Source organism: Hyposmocoma kahamanoa, unplaced genomic scaffold, assembly GCF_003589595.1.
Source record: "Hyposmocoma kahamanoa isolate Upper Pololo Valley unplaced genomic scaffold, ASM358959v1 92, whole genome shotgun sequence".
In the NCBI taxonomy this organism is placed as follows: Eukaryota; Metazoa; Arthropoda; class Insecta; order Lepidoptera; family Cosmopterigidae; genus Hyposmocoma; species Hyposmocoma kahamanoa.
In genome coordinates, this window is record NW_020654748.1 from 21,855,922 (window position 1) to 21,872,054 (window position 16,133).

At 36.1% G+C, this 16,133-nt stretch overlaps 1 protein-coding gene across 4 annotated transcripts in view; it reads right to left on the reverse strand.

The window, feature by feature from the left end:
* Positions 1–16,133, reverse strand: part of LOC113236497 — a 76,529-nt gene that overhangs the window by 5,251 nt on the left and 55,145 nt on the right. For all 4 annotated transcript variants that reach the window (XM_026472600.1, XM_026472599.1, XM_026472598.1 and 1 more), the window contains exons 30-32: positions 14,772–14,861; positions 11,560–11,682; positions 4,958–5,050 (exon numbers count right to left, since the gene is read on the reverse strand). In XM_026472600.1, the coding sequence (XP_026328385.1) occupies positions 4,958–5,050; positions 11,560–11,682; positions 14,772–14,861 (306 nt within the window). The remainder of the gene's footprint in view (positions 1–4,957; positions 5,051–11,559; positions 11,683–14,771; positions 14,862–16,133) is intronic.

A 16,133-nucleotide genomic window follows, 5' to 3' on the forward strand; every position in this document is an offset into this window, starting at 1 on the left:
ACGGAACGAACCAGCAGACGATTTACGGTTTTTGTTAGAATATTTTTTTTATATATAATATTCAGTGACGGAAGAACAAGTTGCGTGTCGAGCGGTAAGCGACACGCCTGTCCCTAACAGTTGCAGTGCCACTGCACACAAAGATCTGAGGAGACTGCCACTGCGCCCGACACCCTGAGACATATTTCAAATTCAAATTCAAATTCAAAATAATCTTTATTTCATAGGTAAGCATTATTACACTTGAAATCGTCAGAATATTAAACTCTACCGCTCATTCGTAAGGCAGATTCCCTGAGAAGAATGAGCAAGAAACTCTTTGTAAATAACATTTACAATATTTTTTTTTTTATTTGAAACATCAGAGATCGAGACTACATCCATGAGCTAAACGGGTTACTACCACGGATTTTTGTCATCCAAGTACGCAGAAGTTGTATAATAACCTTTAGTATAAAGTTTTTGTTTCACTATAGTTTTAAACCTCGTGAAAGGCAAATTTTGTATATCAACCGGAATCTTGTTATAGAAGCGTATACATTGCCCCTTAAATGATTTTTTGACTTTGTGAAGACGACTATCAAGAAAAGCTAGTTTATTTCTATTCCTCGTATTAATGTTATGTCTGTCACTATTTTTCATAAATAAATTACTATTCCTTTTAACATAAATTACATTCTCATAAATGTACTGTGAGGCTAGTGTAAGAATGTTAATTTCCTTAAACTTATCTCTCAAAGATACTTTGGGGCCCAGCTTGGAAATTGCCCTAACTGCACGTTTCTGCAGGACAAAGATTCTGTTGATTTCGGCGGCATTACCCCAAAGCAAAATGCCGTATGTCATTAGACTGTGAAAGTAGCTGAAGTAAACCAATCTAGCGGTTTCGACGTCTGAAAGTTTCCTTATTTTTTTAATCGCGTACACTGCAGAGCCGAGCCGTTTTGATAACTTACTTATATGGGGACCCCATTGCAATTTAGCATCTAACGTTATACCTAGAAATACAACTGTATCCACAAGATTCAATTTTTCGCTTCTAACTACAATGTTTGTAACCGTCTCTCTAACATTGGGTAATGTAAATTTCACACAATTTGTTTTTTTCTCATTAAGAAGTAGGTTATTAACAGCAAACCAATCAACTACTTTAGATATAGCATAAGTTGATAAGTCTCACTTGCCGGTAATTTCACTTAACCTTTCAGAACCGGAACACAAGTAATGCTTACATTATTGCTTGGCGGCAGAAATAGGTAAGGTGGCAGTACCTCCCGAGACGAACACTTTCACAAGGAGCTCTACTGCTATTAAATAATAACAAAATAGTAGAGTAATTAAACAAAAAAAAATTGAATATCATGGTAGTAACCACATCGTGACATTCAATAACTTAAATTCATGCATTTGTTTTGGAAATTCCTTAAAATAAAATAATAAAAACTGGTTACCTAAGAGTAGGTTATTTTATTAAATTAGACAACATCATATACGTTGCTTCGATCCCAAAATTAGTAAGTAAGTAAAGCACTTGTGTTGTGGAAATAGGTAACAACGACCACTACTACTTTCAAAAATCATAATTAAACAAACACACACTAGCACATTCTGCGTATCAAAAAAATTATGTGAGAATTTAATACGAGTAGTAACAACAATCATTTTACATCTTTTAACATCGACTTAGTACCTACAGCCTTATTCAATCTTCATTGAAAGATATCGAAATTCAAATACATTTTCAGATTTTGTGACATAGCAGATACAGCTCAAAATTAAAAAAAATATATAAGAGTTTAACATTGATTAAATCAAACTTATCAAATATACGACAACGCATCAAGAATCTTCTCCAATCGCAATGAAAACAATAGAAATGAATGGAGTTAATAAAGCTGTCTTTTTGGGAGTGACCTTAGATAGTAAACTTAAATGGTTTCCACATATATCTTCCTTAGCCAGCAGATTAGGTTCCGCTGCATACGCAGTCCGTAGAATACGTGAGCTTACCGATGTTGCTACTGCTAGACTAGTTTACTTTATTTACTTTCATAGTATAATGTCCTACGGGATTCTCATGTGGGGTAAATCGGCAAGTATACCGTTTAGGTTCTCGGGTTTCTCTCGGAGAAAAGTTTAAGGGGACTGGTATCATGACTGTGCATTTACTCAAATATTTTGTGTGCCCGTAATAATATACATAATTTCATTAAGAAAGAAGATTTCAATAATATTATTAAACTTAGAACTAAATCCAAACTCATGGTACCACGATTTCGTTTAACTAAGGCAAACTATTCTTTTATGTGGAACGGTATACGTTTTTACGTGGGGCGCACTATAAGTTTCCGGAATGAATAAGAAGTATAGTATGCTATAAATGGTAAGAAATGAATTTATTGTTTCTCAAAATATTCTCCGTTAGCGTTAATGCACTTTTTCATACGAATGAACCAATTCTGAAAACATTTATGCCATTCCTCCGTGACAATCTCTGAAACATATTTTTCATACTCTTCGACAGCCTCTTCAGGTGATGAAAATCGTTGACCACGTAATTGGTTCTTAATTTTTGGAAATAATTAAAAGTCACAAGGTGCCAGGTCAGCACTGTACGCGGAATGGCTCATAAGGTCAACGTTGTTCACCTTCAAAAATTCATTTGTTTTCTGGCCGTGAGAGAACTGGCATTATCGTGGTGCAAGATGTTTACGGTTATTTTTACGGAATTTGTCTAGAACTTCCGGCAAACAAATGGTCGTGTACCATACACTATTCACGGTACAACGATTCTCCAAAGCAACAGTAGCCACGTGTCCAGTTTTATAAAAAAAATAAGCAATCATTCCCTTAGAGGCACTTTGCACGCACGCCACTTTGGTTGGTTTCGGCTCATTTCGAAAGACCCATACACTCGATTGCTACTTTGTTTTGGGATAGTAACTATAAATCCATGTTTCGTCACCTATTATCATGTCCCACACCAAATTTGACGCCCCTTCGTTGAATCTGGTAAGCATGGCATTGCATCAAGTGACGCGAACCGTTTTTTGAGCCTCAGTCAAATTGGGCGGGATCCACCGAGAGCACAGCTTTTTCACACCCAAACGTTTGTATAGTATTGATTGTATTTGACTCATGCTTATGCCTAAAAATGCCCGAATCTCATGGTATGTCATATGCTTGTCTGTTTTGATCGTACGGCGCACAACATCGATGTTTTTGTTGTTCACAGCAGAGGACGGGCGACCATCACGAAATTCGTCACTGAAATTTTCACGAGTTACATCCATGGTGATGTAGACAACCAATTTCTAAAATGTCGCCACATTGTAAATACAAGTGACAGTCAGATGAAACAAACTGTATTCTACAGCCAAAGAGTTCCACTTTCAAATGTTGTAATTACTTTTTAAATATTGTTTACGTAAGTGGCCAGTTCCGAAAACTTATAGTGCGCCCTATGTAGGGGGAAGCGGGGCAGTTTGACACAGGGGGCACATTTATGCACCTGCATTATCTCCATACCTTCAAACATAATATTAGTTGTGATAATACTAAACGTGCCTTTGTACATATAAGTAATAGATAAGCGATGAACCAGTTAGTCGTTTTCGTTCGAAAGGTCATAAAGTGTTTTCACAGCCGTTAACTAAAAAAACAAGTGACGCAAATACGAGTGCCACTGCAGTTTTGTTCACTTTATATGGTTTTATGTCTTAATACAGGGTAAACTAGTGTATTCACTAACTAGACTTGCATGTGACTGAGATAATATATAATGATTTTTTTTTAATAAATATTCTTTTCTATACTGGCTGGTGGGGTATTTTTATACACTAGTGAGTGGGGCAGTTTGGTACTTATCAAAGTGCTAGGAATTAGTTATCTTGTACGAAAAATATAAAACTGTTTCAACAAGTCATTGTAAAGAGGTGAACTAGTGACATTTTGCGCTATAGTCAGCTCTTCCTCCATTTCTACTTCCAAGACTACATTACAAAGAACACTTTTCAAATGGTGACCTAGAAAGAAGTCTTGATAGATCAAGTTCGGAGGCACATATAGCGTCATACTTTATGAACATTTGATCATCTAGTGCGGATAATACATGGCAACCAGGAATGGCACACTACGTTGATTCACACATTCTAAGTGCCCCAAGCGGTGTATCAAAGTTCCCCACAGGTGGGGCAGAATTTGACAATTCCCACTTTTTGTAAAAACCAAAATTTTTCTATTATTCAATGCTATTTATGAAAGAAAAGATTAAATTAGTAATGTTTATTAGTTATATTATCAATTAGGTAGAAAAAATATTCATTATATAATAATTTCATTTAGTAGACCAAAATTAAAGTTAAAATAAGTGGATGAATCTGCCCCGCTTCCCCCTACAAGAGTATGTTTTAGATAAAGAAGTATGGAAAGACAACAAGAGTGTAAATTCCACACAATTATGATTCAAAGTGTATTCCGTTTATTCAAAGTTTATTTCAACAATCCCTAGAGTTTCTTGCTCGTTCTTCTCAGAGAGGCCACGCAACGTAGTGAACGAGCAGTAGCTTAAAAAATTACGTTTTCAAGTGTAATAATTATACGTATGGAATAAATGATTGTTTGACTTTGACTTTAACAAATCAATGGAAAAAATGATAGTCGACTAATAACTGACAATAACTTAAAAAAAACATTGCATTATTTTGGCAATTTTATTAGTGTACCTACCGCTAAAGGTGCCGGTGTGTGTTTAATTATATTATTTGAAATTAGAAATAGACCATACAACATTATACAAAAAATATATATGTCAGGATGAATTCTTGGAGAGCCAAATACAAATGTTTGTAAACACTCTCCGATTTTTGAATAGAATTAAGCAAATTTTTCGCCGTCACTTTATCATTACCCTCTCAATAATAATAATAATAATTACAATAGATATTTAAATACTTACGATTATGCCTAACTTTGCTAATGTGTTTGGTGAGCATATGGCTGTAGTAGCGACACGACTCCATGAAGTTGGTTTTTATGCATTCTTCCACAGCTGATAAACACAACAAAATTAAAAAATCATTCCATTAGGTACCACCACGGGCTTGTATGTTAAACTGGACCGCGCCCTAAGTTAATAAAACGAGCCGAGTGAGAGGCTTCAAAGTAACGCGTCTCTTTATAATAGGGTGTTCATTCATTTCTCAGCCAGCCATATTATTTCTGTAAAAAAGTTTTTAGTTTTTACAGAAAATGTGGCCACTTATGGATGCCCAAAACCACTAATATTATTTCATAATATTATTCTAAGTTCATAATACAATTTACTATACTTATGTGATATGCTACTTCATAATGGAAGATTTCATTCTTGATATAATTTTGTTTTTGTATTATTACAATAAAAGCATATTACCTTTAAGCAAATATATATATGTATATTCAAACTTTAAAACAGTTAATAGACTAGACACTACAGAAAATTTTATTTACCGTTGCAACTTGTTAGACAAGAACAGATCACTACTTCGAGCTATCTCACGTGCCTCGGTTTTTTACTTTTAAATAAACTTTAACGTAATCCCATAAGGTGTAAATTTGTAATATTGGTATATCGAAGTGCGCGATCCAGTTTACGAAGTATATAAATCCGTGCCTATCACATATCTTGGAGAGTGAAACAGACGAAAAAAAATACGTAGAGTTTTTGTTTTTGTATCGCTTTGATTTCCATCTATTTATTACTTACTTAATTGATTAACTTAATACTCATTGGCATATTTAAAGTAACGCTAAAAAGTAAAAAGTATATATATGATTTGCACTTACGATACTTTGTACAAAAGTTGTTTAATTAAAGAAAAAAACTCATTAAATTCGCGTTGTTTATATCACCATCCCCACAAAATTATGTGGGCTCGTCCGGGATGGTGAAAAATATCGAGTTTTAAGAGTTTTACAAAGATTAAGAAGAAAGTTCATCCTGAAAAATTTTTGGAGGTTATGACCGGCACGTGGCTCTTCATTTTACGACTTACTTTTACCATTTGAAGAAGATCCCACCTAAAAAGAATGAAGATGATAAAGGCTCGACTGACGCGGAATTATCTCCCCGGATATCCTTTAACGACTTGGAAAAATCAATGTTGTCATTCAGCAGTGACGATACGTATGGAATTGAGTCCTGGATTAAGGATTTTGAAGATGTGGCTTCTTTGATGCAGTGGAGTAAAATTGAAAAACTGATTTATGGAAAACGACCACTTTCCGGAACCGCTCGACTGTTTCTTAGATTGCTAGGCGGTCAGGATTCTTGGGATAATTTGAAGAAAGAATTAAAAGAGAGTTCGGCTGTAAACTAAATAGTGCTGCGGTTCACAAATCGCTTGTCGCACGCAAGTTGAAGCATAGTGAGACCTTACAACAATATTTTTTGACTATGAAAGAAATGGCAACGCACGGGTCGAAGGGTAGAAGATGAAACCCTGATCGAGTACATTATTGATGGAATACGTGATAATGAAACAAATAAAGCAATATTATATGGTGCTGCTAACATGAAAGAATTCAGGAAAAACTTGATTTATACAGTGAAATTAGGAAGAAAATGCCTATGAAGAATCCATACTTTTCTAAACCACCACCTACGTCTGCACCTAGGACATTTAAAGATCATAAGCAATCACCGAGGTCACGTTGTTACAACTGTGGAGAGCCTAGTCACCAGTCTCCAAACTGCACAAAGGGTATAAATCTAAGGGTATAATGCTTTCGGTGCAACAACTTCGGGTATAAATCTAATGAATGTCCGAATAACCCAAAGAAGACCCTTAAATCCAACAAATGTATAAAGATTGTAATCTAGCACCTTATAAAATCATAAAGATTATTGATGTTGAAGTCAAAGTTCTAATTGACACTGGAAGTGATGTGAAACTTATCAAGAAGTCTTATTTTAATACTGTATGTGGTAGTCAGCATGGATTTGACTCGAAAGTTGTCATGTGTCTGACTGGTGTAGCTGAACAAGAAATTCGGACTACAGGATCATCTATAGTGAAAATTTAAATGGATGACTGCTACTTCGATGCTGTAATTCATATTGTTGAAGATGACTCCATACCGGGTAATATTTATACTTGGCAATCCAATCCTAGTTAGTTTTACTGCGACGGGTGTTTGTACTAAGAAGGTGATACATCTCACCACGCTAGAAAATGATAATGAAGCTCCTAATGTCGGCAACATGAAGCATTCTGGACAGATAAAAAAAATAATTAATGACTATAACCCTAAGAATTACACAAAGGAATCCAACGTTGAGTTAAAGATTTTACTTACCGAAGAGACTCCAGTCTATCAGAACCCACGACTCTTATCCCCGTTAGAACTGGATGTTGTAAATAAACAAATAGACGAATGGCTTGCCCTGGGAATTATAAAACCAAGTAAATCAGACTTTGCAAGTAGTTTTGGCAAAAAATAAAAATGGTAAATACCGGTTATGTATGACTACAGACGATTAAATAAAAACATCATAAAGGAGAGATTCCCACTCCTCTTAATCGAGGATCTTTACGTCACTTGATTTGAAGAATGGCTTCCTGCATGTCAAAGTTAATAAAGAAAGTCAAAAGTACACATCTTTTGTAACGCCTCAAGGGCAATACGAATTTGAAAAGATGCACTTTGGCCTTTGTCGAAATGACGTGTTTTGAGATATCATTGAAGATGGGACTGCACTAGCATATTTAGACATCTGATCATACCATCCAAGACAGAAGACGAAGGTCTAGAAAGACTAAGAACATTGTTCAAGAGGGCAGAAGAATTTGGTCTACAGTTTAATTGGTCGAAGTGTTATTTTTTGAAGAAACAAATTACTTACCTTGGCTATATAGTACAGGACGGATAAATTAGACCCTCAAAGGAGAAAATAATTGCAATCGCAAAATTTCCCAAGACCAAAGAATTTAAAGACACTGCAGTCTTTTCTGGGACTTAAGGATACTTCCGAAAGTTTATTAAGAATTATTCTCTAATCGCTAAACCTCTTACTGACCTGCTAAAGAAAATGTGAGAAATCTTTCAACGAATTAAAGAGCATTTTATGTCAATCGCCAGTATTAAGAATTTATGACCCCGATTTGGAAACTGAGCTGCACACAGACGCAAGCAATGATGGATACGGAGCTGTTCTACTTCAAAGAAACCCAAAAGATAATCACATGCACCCAATCCAGTACATGAGTAAGAAAACAACACCCGCTGAAAAGAAACATCATGTTTACTATCTTGAAATTATGGCTATTACAGAAGCAATTAAGAAATTTAGAGTATACTTACTAGGGATACGCTTTAAAATTGTAACTGACTGCTCTGCTTTGACAATGACATTGTAAAAGAAGGACTTACCTCCAAGGGTCACACGCTGGGCGTTAATGTTAGAAGAATACGACTACACTATTGAACACAGACCTGGTATAAAAAACAAGCATGCTGATGCACTTAGTAGAAACCCTGTAAAAAATGTCAATATACTCACCGATATCACTGCACGACTGAAGAGAGCACAGGACGACGACTTGAAACTAAAATTATTAAAAAAAGTATTAGAGAAAGAGCCCTGCGAAGACTACTGTATAGATAGTGGAATTTTGTATAAAGTTAAACAGGGGATAAAGCTACTAGTAGTACCTAAGAAAATGCAAAATGAAATTGTAAGAAAACATCATGAGAAAGGACATTTTGGAGTGATGAAAACTGAAGAACTCATATCCAGAGAGTACTATTTTGAAAACCTGAAAGAGAAAATTAAATCAGTCATAGACAATTGACTGGAGTGTATTCCGGTTTCAAATAAGAAAGGAAAAAAGAAGGTTACCTGAATCCAATCGACAAAGGGGACACACCACTCTCTACTTACCACATTGACCACCTAGGCCCTTTGACGTCGACGAATAAGAACTACAAGTACTTAGTGACTGTAGTAGATGCTTTTACAAAATTTACCTGGATTTACCCAACGAAGACTACATCTACTGAAGAAGTTTTAGATAAATTGAAGATTCAGCAACAAACTTTTGGCTCACCACAACGAATTATTACTGACCGTAATTCTTCCTTTACCTCGCATGCTTTCAGAGACTATTGTAATATAGAAAATATCATCCATCACGCTATAAAAACTGGTCAACAAAGAGGCAATGGACAAGTCGAACGTGTCCACCAGATAATAATCACGTTCTGGGTAAATTGACAATTCATTACCCGGCTAAATGGTACCATTGAATTAGTGCTTTGCATCGAAGTTTAAATAGTACTTACCATAGAAGTGTCCAGATGACGCCGTTTGAGCTGCTGATCGGCTCAAAAATGAGAGACAGGAATGATGATATTCTAAAACTGATAGAAGAAGAAAGTATACAAAATTTTACAGATCAGCGTGAAGACCTAAGAAAAAGGGCAAAGGAAAATACAAAAAATACAGGATGAGAATAGAAAGACCTATAACAAGAAATGTAAAGAAGCCAAACAATATAACATTGGAGAGTACCCTTAGTATCTTGGACCTTACGAGATTATAACGAAGAAGAGGCACGATAGATACGATTTGAAGAAGGTTGGTCATGGGTAAGGGCCTAATAAAACATCGAGTTCAGCCGACCTGATGAAACCACGGATGGCAAATGATTCGCATTCATCTGGGGCTGATGAATGAGGAGCATGGCCGTGTGGAAACAGTGCTGTGTGTCAGATTTATAAATTAAAAAAAATGTTGAACTATGAGTTAGCTGTCCAGTTTTTATTTGTCCATGTTTCGGCTATGATTTGCGCTTACGATACTTTGTACAAAAGTTGTTTAATTAAAGAAAAAACTTATTATTAAATGCAGTTACTAAAGCGGCACTTAGCATTATTTTATTTTATACATATGTTTCTACAAAGCGCAAAACCGACTAATCACACACAGGCCCTATGTTGCAATGTGATAAAATTTTACTAATGGAGAGCTTGGATGTTTAATTTGTAGTAAAATTTTGCATATTGAATACAATTAATATAATGAGTTCAAGTAATACACACAGAGCGAACAATACCTCCCTCTTATATCTCGAAAATCTTAAAATGAATGATTAAAAATAAAAGACAAAAAACAATCAAAACAAAATAATTATATTTTACTTTTTTTGTAACACCAAGTAACAGGATGTCAGCCGCACGATTACCTATAGCAGTTGCTGCGTCACTTAGAGCTTCAAATCGCAAAGATCTGAGCGGCTCTGCCACTGCGCCTGTCACCTGGTGACAATTAAGTTGACAATTCTCATGTGCCTATAATTCCACCCCTTTACCCTTTAAACCCGGAACGCAATAATTTTTATTTATTTATTAATTTGCATTCAGGTAACAAAGACCACCTAAATACATATATAAATACATTCCTTATAGACTAACATACATAATAATACAATAAAAACACTACTAACTAATTATTATTTACACGTATTGTCTGCGACGTGTGACACAACGTGGGTGTCCGATAGCCGGCCTCGAAGACATCGGTACATGACCCCTTTCGGCCAAAACTCATCTTTCATGAAGGTCGACAGATGTTGAGTTGGTACTCTCACCACAAATGAATTAAAATTTACATAGTGGCGGGACACCAACTGCTCGACCTTCAGGGTAGCATTGGGTTTCAGCCGTATATACTCCACAATATCGGCAGACTTTGTGGAGTAATGAAGCCGTGACACGTATAGCAACGTCGTCGGTATCGCTGAACACAGTAAATGATTAGGGCCAGACGGGGCGGTGCCACTAAGGTTACGGCTGGTGTACTTCTTCCTTTCCACCTTTTTGAAACCGTCCTCGTCTCCAGTATCTTGAGTATCCGTTTCATTTTCTTTCCCTTTGTTGGTAACTGCCTGGGTTGTGGTTGTGGAGCACTGGATCGGTTAACAGCGGCAACAGCAACGTAGTTACGTGGATAATGGTCACATTACTGCTTGGCGGCAGAAATAGGTAAAGTGGCAGGATTTCCCTGGACGAACACTTTCACAAGCTCTACTGCACTTATTCTACATGTCGGAATCGTCATGGTTCAGAACCGAACTTCCAGACATTGTGTGACTAGATTTAGAGATCGTGATCACTTTATTGCAACTCAAAGTAATGTAATGTAATAAAATGTAAAGTGCAGTGAGCATTACTGCGTTCCGGTTTTGAAGGATAAGTGTGCTAGTGAAATTACAGGCACATGGCACTTTTCAACTTACGTTTGAGGGTGACGGGCGCATAGGCAGTGCACCTCACATCTTTGCGATTTAAAGCTCTGAGTGGCACTGCAACTGTTATAGACACGTGTCTCTTACCATCAGAAGCTCGGCACGACTAGTTCGTCTCATAAAAAAAAATACAACAGAAATCTTAGGGCTGTACTGTCTTCTCTGTGTATTACTTCCGTAAAGTTTAGATAAACTTTTGTTCTCCATATTTCGCTTTCTCTGGTTGGGCACCGATACATCAAATGATTATGGTCTTAATTGTGATACTTACATTGAATACCTGTTTCACCTGAGTAGGTTGTCTCGTCGCTGTGTACTATTTCGATTAAATGAGTTTGACACGCAGGGCAGAACTGCATAGGGTATTTCGAGCCCACAAAAGAAGAGGAAGAGTCTGTAGAAAAAACAAGCATAACAATTTCCAGGACATAAAATTAATTTGTCCTTTAAAAAACTAATGCTGCGTTGTCATAACTAAAGCTAACGTAATTTCATTCAAAGCTATTCACACCTAAAGTTGTTTTTTGTTTGTGAAAAGTGGCAATTCCGCTCATTTTGCTTCAGAGTCGATACAGAAACTCAAATGGCTTTGGTTGATTCCGCATATAGAGCATATAACCAGAAATAGAGACAAAATAAGGGCCATCCATCCTCGGCAACTCACCAGTTTGCGCTGAAATCACAAATTAGAAAGCTGACAGCGCCAAGAACTGACCTGTGTGTACGTCTCCGTATATTCCAAAAGTATTCTGTATTATAACAGCAAAAGATCTAATTAAAAACATTATAGCAAAGCTCAAGTTAAACTGGACGATTTGAAGTGAAATAATTGACGACAGCTGTCAATTGTTTCGAATTCGTACTGACCAATCGGAACGTAGTTGTCACCGTAATGACATGGCAGAATAGTTTTCAAACAAATTAAATGACATTTCGTCTCGTTTCTGGTTATATACTCGATGATTACGTATAACAATGAAAGTGTTGATTCAATCAGTTTGGAAGAAATATATAGTAAAATTGAGGATATAGACTTATTAGTACAAGGGCGCCCTTAAACTGCGAGGCCGTTTGATAAAAATTAATAACGAAGCACAAACTGAACGAAGCGCCTTAAAAATGTAAATAGCAATTTTTCGCTACGTTCACAATAAGACTGTTACTCGGAATTTTATCTTAGGAATTTAATTATTACTCTATTCTTTCTTTAGTAACTTACAGAAGTGAATTTTGTGCAACTAGTTTTTAAATGAATTATCTACTGGGACAAGAAAATCAGACTTAAGAAAACTTCAGGAGAGCGTATTGAAAGGACTCCGGGTAAGTATCTCACATCATTCAACTTGTTTAACTAAGACGGTTGATATGGCCATGGGAAAGTTTATTACAAAAAAGAGAACCCTAACTTCAAGCTCATAAGTTGAGGTTTGTACAGTCAAGAGCATAAGTTTGACACTTTGGTCTATGGACCGTTCAAACTTGACGTCCTCTTAACTCTATAGCCCGAGAATTGTCGAAAATCCTTTACAGATATAGGGATATTGTAAGTAGTAATATAATACCATAGTATAATAAAACAAATAGGGCAACTCCCGCCTATTTGGAGCATAAATACCTACACTTCGCCCGGAGCGTAGGGCACATTATTATTTTAGTTGTACTAAGTGGTTGTAAAGATGTCCACTGCTGAACGTAGGCCTCTCACAAAGATTTCCAGACTAGCCGGTCGAACGCGACGTGCATCCATTGGTCACCCGCCGCCCGTACCAGGTCATTCATCGCATCTAAAAGGGGCCGTCCCTAAGAAGGCCTTCCGGTTCGTGGTCTCCGTTCCAGAACCCCAACAGCTGTCAGTTCTACGGGCCATATGCCCTGCCCACTGCCACTTCAACTTGCTAAAACTTTTAGCTGTCTGTGACTTTCGTTCTTCTAGGTATCTCATCGTTTCTGATTCGATCTCATAGAGAAATGCCGAGCGCTGCTCGCTCCATAGCTTCTTGAGTAACTTGCACGCACGCACGCAAGCACGCACGCACGCACGCACGCACGCACGCACTCACTCACGCCCGCTCACGGTGCGTACGTTTGTATGGAGTTACTTTACCATATTTGTCTTCTTATACTATGATAATATTTTGGTGAAGTACAATAGTTTTACAACTAACTACAGAACTAATCCATCATATAGGGGTGTATAACTTAATGTTGTTACATATCACCTACCTTTATAATAATAAAGCGATATTACATATATAAGAAATACGTGTTATATAATAAAAATACGATCTTTTTTTAACAAAATCTCTTTTTAGTAGGGTAACGGTAGTAAAAGATCTACGTTTTATAGGAAGTGCGTCTTTAAATTTGAAATATTTCTTTTTGTTTTTAGCGTATGCGAATAGTGATTAGTATAGTTGACAGCCATATTCGTCAAGAAAGATTATGCTGTAATATGTTTCATAAAAAAGCTATTATAATTATTACGACAAAATACTAAACTAGAATTTGTCTAAATATCCAGTAATGAACACCAAAAGTCCACTAATTAATTAACCAGTAATCGACACACCGTTAATGAACACCCAGTAATTGATACTTACCAATAAGAAACGTGTTAGTATGATAGAAAATTTTATCCCAACATCTAATTAAAAATAAATAAATAAAAAGATATAGAACAGTTGCGCTTGTCAGTCACTGGCGTCGCCACCTTAGCTATTTAAAACTCGTTCTGTTTTTAAGGAGGCAATTTTGAAAACTTCGTAACTTCGTTTTTATATGACATTTCTTTTTTACTCTTCAAGCGCAATATTGGGCCATTAAATTTAAAATATAATTTGGCAAGTTCTATTAAAATTGGTTACCGGAATATGCTCGTAATTTCGTGTTCAAATTTAAATGGGATCAACACTGAGGTACCCAACAACAACAACAAAAAAAAAAGAATTATCAAAGATAGTAATCGCATAATATACAAAACAATATATAATCGAATTGAGAACTTCCTCCTTTTTTGAAGTCGGTTAAACAGATGCTGTGACTGAAGAAGAGAATTTCCTACACGATATTAAAGTTATGAATCTTATTCAGAAACTTGTGTAGTTCAGTTGAAGACTTTTTTATAAAAAAAAGATATGATGGTGAATCGCACCTACTTGCACTTGCCTTCAAAAAAGGAGGAAGTTGTCATCCTTTCGTGAAGTCGGTTAAAAATAAAGGTATAATCAGATTGTTATACAAAATTATTTCTAGCAATTCTGTTTTTTGTACCTACTTAAAAGTTTATGAGATGTACTATTTAATATTTAAACTAGGAATGTAATCATAACAATTGATTTACTGTGAAGATTCGTCCAGAACAAAACGCGATGTTACTTTGACAACAATCCTCTTTTTTTATCTAGTTCTAAATCTAAAAAAAAAAAAAAAAATTCTAACAAATATAAAATAATATTATAATCTATCCAGCCTGCGCTACTGTACCTTGAGTGGCTGTATGGCAATAGCGCACTGGACATTCGTGATGAGAAGTGTACGTAGACACTGTAGACTGCCTCTCCGTGCTCGTAGTGGCTGATGTGAAAAAAGAGATCAATGTGACAAATGTAAAATAACAAAAGCAGTATTAGTTGGAATGTTAAATAACTGGTAGTCCTAATAGAACTTGGTAATTCGTCTTGTGAGAGGCATAACAAGCGTTTCTTGAAGCTGACTCTCTCTCTACAACCTCAAATGGCTTTGCGGAATCAACCGCATAACAATGAAAGTGTTGAATTAATCACTTTTTAACACCCTTGCTCGTAAAGCTGATGTAATTCCACCGGTTTTAAATATGTAAAGCGGGTCATAAAAAACGCGTGTCTTACCAAAGGAAATAGTTAAGTTATAGTTACAAATTCCATAACAGTATTATTTGCCATTTCAAATATGGAACTGATCGCCGCCGCACGACTCCGGCTAGTGAGCAGCGCGCTGTTGCTATTCAAATTTCGAACAAATCGCCGCGCGGCGCCAGTCAGTAGGCAGCGCTAGCGCGCTGTTAAAATGGCGGGAAAGCAACAGTGTGCATTCACAGATTGAGTTTATTTATGTACTGATGATACTTTTTTATTTACAACTAATGACGAATTACAATGCTCTTCTGCCGCCTTTCAAGAAGTTTCGTCGTCTCCAACATTTACCCTACCACAAAACAATGACATTATGAATAGTAATAATAATAATAACATAATTAAAAAACCAACTACAACTACGTATCATTTTAATAATTGTAATTTCACTAACTGTTTCAATAATTAAAAATGAACAAAATATAAAATGTTTTTTTTCTGTTTCCTCGCAAATGTGTTAAAAAACGTCGTACGATATACGTGCGTATTGGTTATAACATGCTCGGCTCAATTAAAACTCCGCCTCGCATGCTTAGAATAATAACGCATAGAATGATAGTTTCATATCAAACGAACTGTCACAAGTGAGGCAAAAACCAAATTCATGTAGGCGTAAGCAACTTGTAACTACGCTCGTCGGCACGCACACAAATATACAAATAATGATGCCATGGAATAACATTTCCCTCAAAAGTGGGGAAATTGTATCTTGCTTAACTCATCATTAAGTTAAAGGTGCCTACAGATTTGCCCGACATTGTCGATCAGGTGCCTACAGATATGCTCGGTTTTGTCGATGAAAAACGAATATAGCACTTATTTGTAAATCCAAGATGGCGGACACGATTTTTCAAAATATGCTATATGGGTATCCTTTTCGAGGTATTTGGGGATGCTCATTACGAATTTGGCACTCATTTCTAAATCCAAGATGGCGGACACGAGTTTTGAAATA